Source organism: Carcharhinus amblyrhynchos, chromosome 12 (genome assembly GCF_965287045.1).
Source record: "Carcharhinus amblyrhynchos chromosome 12, sCarAmb.v2.hapA, whole genome shotgun sequence".
Classification (NCBI taxonomy): Eukaryota; Metazoa; Chordata; class Chondrichthyes; order Carcharhiniformes; family Carcharhinidae; genus Carcharhinus; species Carcharhinus amblyrhynchos.
This window is the reverse complement of record NC_137335.1, coordinates 33,360,373-33,373,915: the sequence shown is the minus strand read 5'-3', so window position 1 is coordinate 33,373,915 and position 13,543 is coordinate 33,360,373. Positions and strand designations below refer to the sequence as shown.

Sequence of the window (13,543 nt, the reverse complement as noted above, 5' to 3'; positions counted from 1 at the left end):
ACGTGGGAGGAAATCCAAAACTGCAAGTGACTATAACTATAAGATAGTCACAAATCCAATGTGAAATTCAGCAGAAACTTCAGTCATAGAATGATAAGAATGTGGAAGTCAGTACTGCATGAATTGGAGGTAAGTAGCATAGTTGCAGTTATCAGGAAGTAGTTGGAAAGGAATATAAGATCCAGTACAGAAATCATTAAAAGCTAGTAAACAGGTACATTTTTTTATAAAAGCTAAGGAAATGTTGGCCTTTACCTCAGGACTGAACTACAAAGAAGTGAAGTTACGTTACAATTACATAATTTTTTGGTTACGCCCCGTTTAGAAAACGGTGTTCAGTTCTGGGCACCACACCCAACAAATATGTATAGGCCTTGGAGAGTATGCAGCACATATTGTTCAGAATGAATGCAGCACTTTCACATTATGAGGATTATATACAGTACAATGTCTGATAGCATTATTTATAGAATAGCAGGGAAATTTGCTCAGTGCCAAGTCCAACATCAGTAATCTAGTCTTTATTGTAGTTATTGGCACCTTGCATGTTGACTGTCAGTAAGCATTCAGCAAACGTTCTTTGGTGCAAAAGAAATACAGTTTCTTTCTTGCTCGTTTGCATTACCATTTTATGAAGTATCTAAGTTCGGTTTGGATTAATGATCAGTGTGACCATTAAATGGTATGCTTATCAAGCTTGCAGAAGTCAGCAATATTTAAAGTTTGATTGCGTTTTCTCTAAGTCACACACACAGTTTCTATTTTGAGTTCTTGTGAAATCCTATCTCGTTTAATTTGGTAAAATATTAGATGATCATTTATATAGTTCCATTGTCAGAAAAGGACAATTTGACTTGAGCAATGTATACACAGCATTGTGGATGTTCCTACAAAACATGGACTCTGGCAATTCAAGAATGCAGCACAGCACCACCACCTTGAGGGCAATTAGGGATGGGTAAAAAATGCTGGCCTAGCCAGTAATGCCCACATCCCATGAACAAATCTAATATACAGAAGATAGCGTGAGAGGCCAAACGGATTGCTATTCTTTGTTGGTAGCCTAATACACAAGGTAGGTGTGTGTTAACTGGCATCTAACCTGGTATAATGTGTGATTTCTCTGTCATCCTATGCTTTATTAGGTCCTTTGCCTGTGTAATAGGGTGTTTTGACGTTGTCAATGCAAATATTTCTACCTCTTCACAAATTTGCTTCCTACCTTGCAACTGTTTGAGGGTATATTAGTTCCATAAAATCTAATCAATCAAGTTAATTAAAAAATGCCATCCCCTGCTTCAAAATCAGAATTCTAGCCTTCTGGAACTCAAACGGTACCTCAGTATATTTCAGGCAAAACTGTATTGCCAAAGTATGCTGACTATACATTTTTGTGTTAGTAGATGGTTCATTGAATGCAGGGAATCAGTTTCTGCAATTCATGAAAAGATAAGGATTTAAAAGTTTTATCAGAAATAATAAGTATTCTACCTACAATAACAATTTATATAGTTGTAAATGTTTTATTTTCCAGGAACTCCAGCCACGCCTGCGACACCAGCTAATGTAATGCAAAATTTACCTGACGCATGGGCATCTATCTCTCAGCTATCAAATACAGACACAATTGCTGCTGTTGCACAGCTTCTCCAGAGTCCCCAGGGTCAACAGGTATGATAGTATTTTTCAATTTTGCATTTATCTGAATCGATAATTGTTGATAAGAATTGCAGATCCTTTGATATGTTTCATTTACTTATATTTGGAGTCTGCTTCTTTAAGTGATTCACTTTACTTCTATGTCCCTAATGCTCGTACTAGGATAAATGTCTGTGGGTATTTAGGTGGGTGGGGGCTAAGTCACGGAGGTGTTACGACTGCACCTATTTATATACTCCCAATACTGAAACTACTGGGTATGTTTGGAAATTTGGCCAGGCGGAAGGATCCAAGCAACATATTATGCTGAATTTGCAGTTACTAATTGTTGGTCTATTTCAATAAACAGTTTGTGCTGTCACTGCTTGGAGAGAAGATTTTTATGGGTATTTTATTAAGAAGGCTAAAATTCAAATAAATGTTCAAATTATTACATTCTTGAATCAAAGCTTGATTAACTATTTGAAAATGAAAAACAGGTTACTGCAGGCATTAGAAATCTTTGATTTGATTTATTATTGTCACATATATTGGGATGCAGTGAAAAGTATTGTTTCTTGCGTGCTACATAGACAAAACACACTGTTCGTAGAGTACCTAGGCGAGAAGAAAAGGAGAGGGTGCAGAATATAGTGTGTGTCATAGCTAGGGTGTAGAGAAGGATCAGTCCAATATATGGTAGGTCCATTCAGAAGCCTGACAGCAACAGAAAAGAAGCTGTACTGGAGTCGGCTGGTACGTGATCTCAGACTTCTGTTACTTTTTCCCAATGGAAGAAGGTGGAAGAGAGAATGTACGGGGTGCGTGGGTTCTTAATTATGCTGGCTGCTTTTCCGAGGCAGTGGGAAGTGTAGTCAGAGTCAGTGGACAGGAGGCTGGTTTGTGTGATGGACTGGGCATCGTGCTCAACCCTTTGTAATTTCTTGTGGTCTTGGTCATAGCAGGAGCCATAAATCCAGAAAGGATGCTTTCTATGGTGCATCATAAAAATCGTTGAGAGTCAGAGAGTCATCTATGAAACCAAAATTTTAATATGTCCCACATTTGATGGATTTTATGGCAAAAACTTTCCCTCAATTTATTTGACTTTATTCCCACTATCATATACATATGTGCAGATGTTACAGAAGATAAATTATTTGTAGTGTGAACTCTATCCTATATGTAAACAATTGCATTGTCATTTCCACTTTGTCTCTAGCTCCAGCAGTTGGTTCAGAGTCTTCAGATGCAGCAGCAAAAACCTCAGCCTTCTCTGCTTCAGGCTCTTGATGCTGGGCTTGTGGTCCAACTACAGGCCTTGACAGCTCAGCTGACAGCAGCTGCAACAGCGAATACTCTCAATCCACTGGACCAGCGACTCAATTTTAATAAGGTACTCTGATGGGTGCAATCATATTAGAAAGATAATTTAATAGAGTGCAAGACACAATGACTCTGTGATCAATGGACTACTGAAATAGCGCTAGATTTAAAAATGTCCAATAAGTGAATTAAGTATAAACAGAAGCACTGTGATATTTCAGTGTTACCATAATAATGGGTTTAATGCTACTGTTACTTTGGCCATCATCTAACCTGCTTGCTGACCTACGTAATCACTCCAGCATTCAATTCTAAATCTTTCCCCATTTCACCAGTCAGTGTCCTGCTGAAGCAGGAGCAAAATGATCTACGGTGTAGATATGCAAAGCACCAGAAGTAGCAATGAAAGTTAATAAAACAGTTGCAAATCACTGGGGTTAATTCCTAGAGAGAAGTAATTAAAGAGCGGAGATGTTATATAAAACTTGAATAAAATCTAGGTTGGACCACACTTGGATACTGTGAGCAGTTCTCATCTCTATATTGTATGGAGGTTATTTACATTGCTTGGTGAGGTTCCTGGCATATTTCTTGAATTGGCCCTGCAGTCAAGAACATGTTTCTGGATAGGCGAAAACTGTACTGCTACTCTGGAAAGGAGTTCTTTGGCTACTGAGAGGAGGCAACTGAGGAAGATGCTTGCAGTGATATTTCCAATGGCAGACAGCCGAGAGACATCTGTTATTTCAATGATTGGACTTGTCTCCCTTGTTGAATAGAGTTCCATCACAGCATTCCTAAGATTCTCCCCGCCTTTTATTTGTCCTCCCAGATGAGGGATGTAAGGTTGTGCATCTCCGCAAAGGTTCACAATTTAGGCAGGGATTCCATTTGCTCCAACAGCCTCATTACTTCTGAGCTGATGAATGGATTTTTCAGCTTAGCTCCAGACTGGGTAAAGGCCAAGACTGAAACAAATGGGACATTGAAGAATGGAGTTGAGGATGACAGAGTCTTAGTTGAGGATATTCTTCAAATTAAACCACATATATCATTGGTGTCTGCGAGTTATTGGGTCTCCCTCTTTCTGTCCATCATTTGTTCTTCATGGGCTTTATATTGTATCATTGCCTTCAGCTGTCTGTGGAATGTTGTTTTTCTCTTGTGGTGTGAAGAAGTTTCCAGTCTGCAAAAGCTTTGCACCTACCCACAAATTCCTGTATCTATTGGTGATTTCCAGCAAATTATTCCCAGTGTTTTTAGTTGGAGACAAAAGATCTCTTTGCAAGTAGTTATTTTGATGGACTTGGGTCAACCAGGCACTGTAGAAACACACCTGATGGCTGGAGGTTGAGAGATTGGCAGAGAGGCGCTGATTGAAAAGGGCTGCCTTGGTGGGAACTTTGAGGTTCTTAGTGCTCATTTGTTTGAGGCAATAGTTCTTGTTGCCTCCACTGTTTGGGGACCAGGCTGGTAGAGATGGTAGATCAGATAAGGTATTGATTGGTCCAGCAGTCATATTTACCTGTCATGGTGCAGGTGATGTGGGTACATTGCTCAACCAATGATATGCATGAGTAAATGCCTGTGTTTGGACAGTGGATGTTCCCATGTGGTCTTGTGCTTGTCACTGGCAGAATAGGGGGTTGTTTACGACAAAGCCAACATGCCCAGCTAATCATTCAAAATGAGCTCCACTGGGTAAGGAATGTCACTTGTACGCCTGACATCAGACTCCCAAAGCAGCTGTTCTACTCAGACTCCCAAGAGAACGGTGGAAAAGTTTTGGGGATGTCCTCAAAACACTCTGAAGAGATTAAACATCTCTGCTAACTCGTGGGAATCCAGGGCTTGTGACCATTCAAAATAGTGATGATTTACTTAGGAAGGCACCAAACATATTGAGGGACTATATTGGGATCACAAAAGCAGAGTTGAGATTTTCAGAGTGCATTACAAATCTCCAAACAGCTCATCTGCCTGATTATTCAAGCAACACCTGCCTCAAAGCAGAGTCTGTAAATTGCACAGTGAACTTATCAACCGTCTCAACATCCATCAAAATGGTATGGAAGTAAATTGTTCTTCATCCGAAGAGACTGCCTAAGAAGAAGAAAGAGATTGTAAAATTTGCTGGGGAAGGTGCAAAACAAAATACACAAGAATGGTATTAGAACAGTGAGTTTACACTTATTAAGAAAGATTGGACAAGTAAAGAGTCCTTTTCTAGAAAAGAGAAGTGAGGAATAACTTGATAGATGTCTTCAAGGTAATGAAATGGTATGATAGGGTCGAAGTGGAAAATATGGCTGTGCTGTGGGTGAAACAAAACCTAGGGGACCTAAATATACAAGATAGTGACTCATGGATCAACTGAATTTAGAACAAAGAAAAAAGAAAATTACAGCACAGGCCCTTCAGCCCCCCAAGCCTGCACTGACCATGCTGCCCAACTGAATTAAACCCCCCTACCCTTCTGGGAACCATATCCCTTTATTCCCATTCTATCCTTGTATTTGTTAAGATACCCCTTAAAAGTCACTATTGTATCTGTTTCCATTACCACCTCCGATAGTGCGTCCCAAGCACCTGCCTCCCTCTGTTTTAAAAAAAACTTGCCTCGTTCATCTCCTTTAAATCTTGCTCTTCGCACCTTAAACCTATTCCCCTAGGAATTGACTCTTCCACCCGTTCCATGCCCTTCATAATCTTGTAGATTCCTGTCAGGTTGCCCCTCAACCTCTGTTGTTCCAGTGAAAACAAACCAAGTTTCTCCAACTTCTCATAGTTAATGCCTTCTATACTCGGAAATATCTAGTAAATTTTTCTGTACCCTATCCAAAGCTTCCACATCCTTCTGGTAGTGTGGTGACCAGAATTGAACATTATATTCCAAGTGCAGCCTAACTAAGGTTCTATAAAGCTGCAACATGATTTGCCAATTTTTGCCAAACTCAGTGCCCCAGCCGATGAAGGAAGCATGCAGTATGCCTTCTTGACTACCTTCTCCACCCGCGTTGACACTTCCAGTGATCTGTGTACCTGTACACCCAGATCCCTTTGCCTATCAATATTCCTAAGGGTTCTGTCATTTACTATATGTTTCCTATCTATATTAGACCTTCCAAAATGCATGACCTCATATTTGTCCGAATTAAACTCCATCTGCCATCTCTCTGCCCAAGTCTCCAATTGATCTATATCCTGCTCTATCCTCTGATGGTCCTCATCGTTATCGGCATATTCACCAATCTTTGTGTCGTCCGTAAACTTATTAATCAATTCAGTTACGTTTTCCTCCAAATCATTTATATATATTACAAACAGCAAAGGTCCCAGCACTGATCCCTGAGGAACACCACTTGTGATGTGGAGATGCCGGCATCGGATTGGGGTAAACACAGTAAGAAGTCTCACAACACCACTTGTCACAGTCCTCCATTTGGAAACGCACCCTTCCACTGCTACCCTCTGTCTTTTTTGACCAAGCCAATTTTGTATCCCCTTTGCTAGCTCACCTCTGATCCCATGCAACTTCATTCTGCACCAGTCTGCCATGAGGGACCTTGTCAAAAGCCTGACTGAAGTCCATTTAGACAACATCCACTGCCCTACCGTCATCAATCATCTTTGTCACTTCCTCGAAAAACTCGATCAAATTCGAGAGACACTACTTATATTTTTCAGAATTGCTCACTAATTTCCATCTCATTGCCTGCTCTGAATTTGCCCTGGGGTTCCCACCCCCTACCAATCCAGTTTAAATCCCTGTCAACAGCACTAGCAAATATCCCTATGAGGATATTTATTACAGTCCGTTGCCAGTATAGACCATCCAACTTGTACAGATCCCACCTTCCCAAGAACCAGTCCTAATCCTCAGACGTCTGATGCCCCCCTCCTACACCAGCTTTCCATTCCTGTATTTAATCACTCGATTTTCTTATTTCTGTACTCATTTGCACATTGGACTAGGAGTAATCCTGAGATCACTACTTTAGAGGCCCTGCTTTTTAATGTCTTCCCTAGCTCTCTAAAATTTCTGTGCCTGATCCCTTTTTCTATCTAAGTCATTGGTACCAATGTGGACTACAGTCTATGAGGGCTGAATACCTCCAAAAGTATTTCCTGCAGCCACTCTGTGACATCCCTGATGCTGGAACCAGGAAGGCATCATACCATCTTGCGGTCGCATTTACGACCACTAAAACACAGTCTGTTCCCCGAATTAACTATTGCTCTTTCAGAGCGGAAAACTGATTGATAAATAGGACGTCAGGCCTCCTATGCTAGTTCTCTTGGACTACCTGTCAGTCACCTATTCGCTTTCTGCCTCCATGCTCCTGGGCTGCAGTGTGACCGCTTCTTTGAATCTGCTATCCACATAAATTTCAGCCTTCTGGATGTATCTCAGTGACTCTCGCTGTCACTCAGCTCAGGTTTCTGTTTCTGGTGACACATCCTACACATGATCATCTAAGACACTGGCAATGTCCACAACTTCTCACGTTTTACAGGACATGTATTCCACACAACGGAGCTGTGCTACCATGCCTTCAATTTACTTCCCTTGTGTGAACTTTAGTATAAGTAATCCAAAGTACAATACTTTATTTTACCTCGGTAGGACTTAATGTACTTTCCTATTGCTTGTGTTTGTGTTTCTTAAATCTAAGTGGCTACTTTTAAAATGAATGTATCTTTCTAATTTTCATCTACTTAAAGACCCTCTCTAATAGCAGAATCTCGCAAACCAATTAATTTATATTTCTCCTGTGATGTCCCTCTTGGATTTTTTTCAAACTCAGCCCTCCCGTGTAGATTTTCAACTCCTGATACCCTGGGGCAAACTCTCATTAATTCCATTTTTACAAGCTGCATTCTGTCATCTTGTCTATATGTTCCTATAGTATTTATGTTTGCCGTAGGCAGACAGGATGGTATTGGTGTTTCCAGATGTGATCTGTTTTAGATCTGAGGATCATTTGAATCAGCAATTCTGATTAATTACAGCCTCCAGAGTGAGATGATTGTCAGCAAACTTTCAGGAGGCTCCACAAGAAACTAAATGTATCTCTGCTTTTGAAGAAATTTCTGATTTTGAATGAAGAAGCCATGGCAAATTAAAACCAGATCTGCACAGGGCTAGGTTGGTTAACACTGTTATTGAATCAACTGGCTATAAAATACTGAATTGGGTTTCTATGTTTTGCTGCAGAAACTCCTTGACAGATTTGAGTATGATGAAGAACATGATCGTTCAGACGAAACTAAGAAAGAAACGTCTGCATCCCAGCTGTAAGAAATTATTTATGCATCTTCTCCCCACTCCCAGTTGCACAAGTGCTGTCTTGCTCCTGTAATCTTTAAACAGAATATACCATTATTTTAGTTGTAATATTGTTATGAAGCAGAGGTGGATCCCCTCTGAGAACTAACAACTAACCACTCGGAGGACCTCGCCTCATAATCTGTAAAAATGAATGTGAAGTGGTACGATCTGCTCTTCAGCAACTTTTAATAGTTAAATCAAAATAACTCCCTGACACACTCTCAAGTCAACAAGAAACAATTTATCAGTCAAACTGGCAGTGAACAAGTTAACAAAACTATTAACAAATGGAATAAAACAAGATTCTAATAGAATGCTGTTCAGATAAATACAACTTCCACTTATTAACAAAAAAGTAGAATTTTAGTTCCTCTCTAAATTGCAACCAGGTTTTGTCTCTCCTGGAATATTCTGAGCCTTCTCTGATTCTTTTTTCTTCTTTGATACCTTCGCTATCGAGATGATATTTTCTGTTAAGACGTAAATGAAGCTAAGAGCTGTTACTCTGGCAGTTGGTGGTTGCTCTCTGCTTTTGTCCCACTGCCTCCCTTCTTTTATACCTGTGATGGCACATCAATATCACCTACAACAGAATTGGTCCTACGTTGCCAAAACATTGGATGTAAATTTAATAGGTTCTTAGTGTTTAAGTGCCTAGTTCAAATTGATAGGCTGCATTCAAATAATTCAAATGCATGAAAGCCTGTTGCCTTGGTAACCCTGCTGCTTGGCCTTCCGATACAATTGTTTCATTTTGAGCACACTATATGTTCTTGCATTATCTCTAACTTTGTAAGCACAAAAAAGCACCACCTTTTAAAGGGACTATGCAACGCTTTTCCCCTAGCATTTTACAAACACCAATCTACAATTACTCTACTCAACTTGGCAACAATATCATAAGAGTTGTTATGGTACAGAAGGAGGCCAATCAGATTATCGAGTCCAGGCCATTTTTCTGTTGAGCAATCTGATCAGTCCCATTCCCTCACTCCATCCTCCTTAGGCAACAACTTCCTGCCCATTACTGATTGCTATGTAAAGATACAAGTTCCTCCTCACCTTCCCCCTGAATCTTTTGCCCAAAACCTTAGTGTCCCCTAATCATTGTACTATAAACTAATGGGAACAACCTTTTGTCTGCCTTATCTAAACTGATAATTTTGTACACAACTATCAAATCTCCCCTTAATTTCCTTTGCTCCAAGGAGAAGAGCCTCATCTTTTCCAACCTACTCGTTTAGTTAAAATTCCCCACCCTGGAACTACTCTGATAAATCTCCTCTGTATCTTAACAAAATTATTTCCTTCCTAAGGTGTGGTGACCAGAACTGGATGCAGTACTGTAGTTGGCCTAATCAGAGCTTTATAAACACTTAGCATAACATTTCTGCTTTTGCTCTCGATGCCTCCATTTTTAAGCATAAGGTCCAATGTGCTTTGCTAAATACTCTGGTCCCTGTCACCTCAAAAATCCATGCATATGTAATTCCATGTCCCTCTGTCCCCACACACACTTTAGAACTGTTGTTTTGTCTGTATTGCATTTCTATATTCTTCCAAAATTCATCACCCCTCATTTCAATTAAATTCTGTGCCCATTCTACTCTTCTATCTATGCTCTGTTGCAGTTAACCATATGAACACTAATTTGTTATCCTCTAATCTGCAGAGCAACCTTTGCAGTTTTCTGTTTTAAAGCCAATATTTTATCTAAACTGATACTAACACTTCTATCCAATGAGTTTCAATTTTGTTAACTAGCCTTCTTCATTAGTCAATAGAAATAAATATGCAGGAGATAATATTCATAATGTGCACCACACTGTCATTGGAAAATGTAACATTTCCAACAATATAATTGGAAGTTAAAGTTCTTATCCATTGCATTTTCCACAACCTGGCTCCCATAGGTTCCTGGATATCATTCTGTGTAATCTCATTTCTTTGCAATTCCATTATCATTAGGGAGGTTTGCTGGGTGTAAACAAGGAGGTGGGTAAGGATTATGGCTATATCTTAGAACCTTGAGAGCAACCCTTAATATATTAATAAACTTTGATTAAAATGAAAGTTTTCTTACCTGATTTGGATGCTTAATAATTGTCACTTGAGAATGTGACACTGATTTGTATAAGAAATTGTTATTTGAAACAAAGATGAAATGCAATTTTTGTCGATAATAAGATGCAAGGCAAGCATGTATTTTGTGAACTATGTTTTGGAAAGTTTTGATTCTACAATTAAAGATTTAAAGTTTAACTCAGTAAAATGATCTTTGGGATCTTGTTTGTCTCTCTTGTGGGGGTCATGAATTAGATTCAATTTGATTTGGTTTTTGGAGCAAGCGAGACGATCAAGGACTTGCCCTGTCCACTCTGCGCATTGGCTTTGTGACTTTAAGAACGGAGTAAAAATAAAAATAAACAGCCTTCACCAAAGTATCTTAGTTTTTATCTTCAAAACCAGGCTTGGAAATTCCACTGATAACAGACTAGTAGTGCTTTATTGATAGTGCTTCGGTGCTGTTTGAGCATCAGGTGAGCATCATTATGGTTAATCTGATGTAAGCATCCTTGGTTAATAGCAGAGAGCAATGGCATGGTTGATTGTTTCTCCCTTTCACCAATTGTAATGAACTTACACCCCAATTTGATATCAGCACAGAGCTGGATTTTATTGGTTTGTATTACTTGATTTGACACAATACATTACATTTACGGAGCAGTCAGAGAAATGTTGCAAGCTATGAACATGATCCCCAGTTCAACATCATCTTTTCAGCCTCTTATAGAAGTGCTGTTCTTTGCACGAGTGGTAAATGGTTACCTCTTTGATTTACAGACCTCTTGTAACTGAGACCATGAACACATCACTTTTTCAGCAGCTGGCCGAGCAATTCCAGCAGCAAAACTTTGAGCAACTACGCCAGCAGCTAATGGAGCAACAGCAGACACAGCAGGTACAGCCAGAAGTATGAAAGATAATTGTTAATATAATTAGCACAAATTATAGTAGTAATGCAATTCACACTCAAAACTGAAAGGAAAAGACATGCATTTGCAGTGATGGCAATGCAGTTCTCTGTGAAGATATGCTTTGAAACAATTTATCTCTATCTGTATTTTCATTTAGTAAGTTGTTTATATTTAAGCTTGACAACACAAAATATATTGATCAAATTAAGTATTTTACAATGACTACACATCATAAAATTTGTTTCAACACTTTGCAAATCATCATTTGAGCAAATTCATTCTTCATTCTCAAATCATTTCTCATAATTTATGAAACAGCAAAACACTTCATTTCTGTTATCATCACATAATTCTTTTGCCTGTTTCCAATACTTACTGTACTTTGGAGTTTATTTTGAGGCAGATTTGCAGCAATTTAGCTACAAAGACTGTAATAAAAAGTCTATGAACTTTGTAACACGTTTGTTCGGAATACGTAGCTGTAGAAGTAATTCAAGATTCAATATTTTGTATTCTTTGCACTGTATCAAGGTAGATTTATCTTACAGCCCATAAATAACATATTTCTAAGTTGCAACATTCATAGTAATTTGCTATAAATTGCAGTTTTCATAGAACATGATTAATGATTTGCACTTCTAACAATATGCATTTCAGTATCATCAAATTCATTGTTTTGCAGTTAACTCACCATACCTTACATGCAAAAAGTAGGACGGGACTTACTTATTTAGACTATTAATCCATGAATTATGGGATGAATTGTAATTGTATGTTGGGCCTTAATTTTTTGGAACCCATGTACCATTCTTCATACAAGGCATAAACCATGTTTATACTGGTGTCAAAAAAAAATCATTTGTTGTGGAAATTGTTATGGTTAGATACTTTGTTTCTAGTTTAAAAGATCTGTACGTGCTGTATTTTGATAACCAAAAGAGTATTTCAGAACACATGGGCCATAGAGACTGAACCTTGGTGTACAAATTTGTATTTATGAAGTACTTTATTTTGCAGACTTCAACTTTGGACAATCAGGAAGTAACTTTTGGATCTGAGCAGTCAGTAACCCCTTCCCAGAGCAGCACTCACCATCAGCAACAGGATCAGGAGATCAGAGTGGAGGATCCTCTTGAGCAACAGCAACAGGTAGAGAGACAATTTTGTGAAGTTACAAAATACATTGAATATGATAGTCAGCCTCTGATTCGGCATGTACGTTAATGAAAAAATATTTGACTTTTTTGTTGAATCTGTGATATTAAAACTGGTGCTGCTTTTGTTCTGTTAAAAGGGCACCTGTATTAACATCACTCCATGGAGTGGTTTTCATCACATTTGCTAATTATTCAGGATCTCCTAGGATCAACTGGATAGGACATCTTGACTTTGACGATTATCTTGATAAGTGTGGAATAAGAGAACTGGAAATTAAATATAATTGCCTCACCATTATATATATTATTTAAAAATTGCCATACATACAATTGAGTTCTGACATTAATTTTATCTCTGCTAGAGTTATTCTGCTGAAGGAGGCTGTTTGCCCTGTCATCAATGTCAAGTCTTAGCTAGAACAATCAAAACCTAATCTACTCTTCTCTCTAATTATTTTACTGCCTTTTGCTATCCTGTACCATTTTAAAGAGAGGAAATGGTGTAGGTCAAGGTTTTCCAACCACAAAATCGCTCTTGACCTCTCGAGCTTCAAGGAACCTCTTAGCATGTTAACGACACGTTTTAGCCTACTGACATGATTCCCCTCCCAGAGTTCTTTTTATCCTTTGCCCCCAGAATCTCTTCCCAAAGCCCCCTCATGAATCCCCTTGGCCTTTTATCATTCTCTGCTTCAAATGTTCTTCAAAAGATGCATTAATCTTTGTTTCAACTACTCCTTTTGACAAAACATTCCATTCTCCAAAAGAATCTTTGCATAAAGGAGTTGGTTTGAATCAAGGCATTTCATTGAACTATAGAAAAATCACAGCAGAGAAGGGGGTCATACAGCCTCTCTTGTCCCTAAATGCAATACCCTCTCTGTTACAGTGGAATTAGTCCTACGATCTCAAGTACATTTGACAGTATTTGGACAATATCACCTTATTGTCTCATTAATTTATTGCCTGGTAATTAATGTTGGTATTGAGTAAAATTTATTTTTACTACCATTTATCATTTTATACCATTTTGGAGAGAGGAATTGGCGTAGCACAGCATTTCCCAAACCGTTCTAGCACTGAAACCATTGTAACCTCCCTAGAACGTTAGG

The 13,543-nt window shown here is 38.7% G+C and overlaps 1 protein-coding gene across 2 annotated transcripts in view; it reads left to right on the top strand.

The window, feature by feature from the left end:
• The window catches only part of scaf8 (SR-related CTD-associated factor 8), a 285,263-nt gene that overhangs the window by 126,876 nt on the left and 144,844 nt on the right, over positions 1-13,543 (top strand). For both annotated transcript variants that reach the window (XR_013888261.1, XM_080200340.1), the window contains exons 6-10: positions 1,535-1,671; positions 2,861-3,034; positions 8,183-8,262; positions 11,141-11,258; positions 12,292-12,423. Coding sequence is in view for 1 of the 2 variants with exons in the window: in XM_080200340.1 (XP_080056466.1) it covers positions 1,535-1,671; positions 2,861-3,034; positions 8,183-8,262; positions 11,141-11,258; positions 12,292-12,423 (641 nt within the window). In the remaining variant the exon portion in view is untranslated. The remainder of the gene's footprint in view (positions 1-1,534; positions 1,672-2,860; positions 3,035-8,182; positions 8,263-11,140; positions 11,259-12,291; positions 12,424-13,543) is intronic.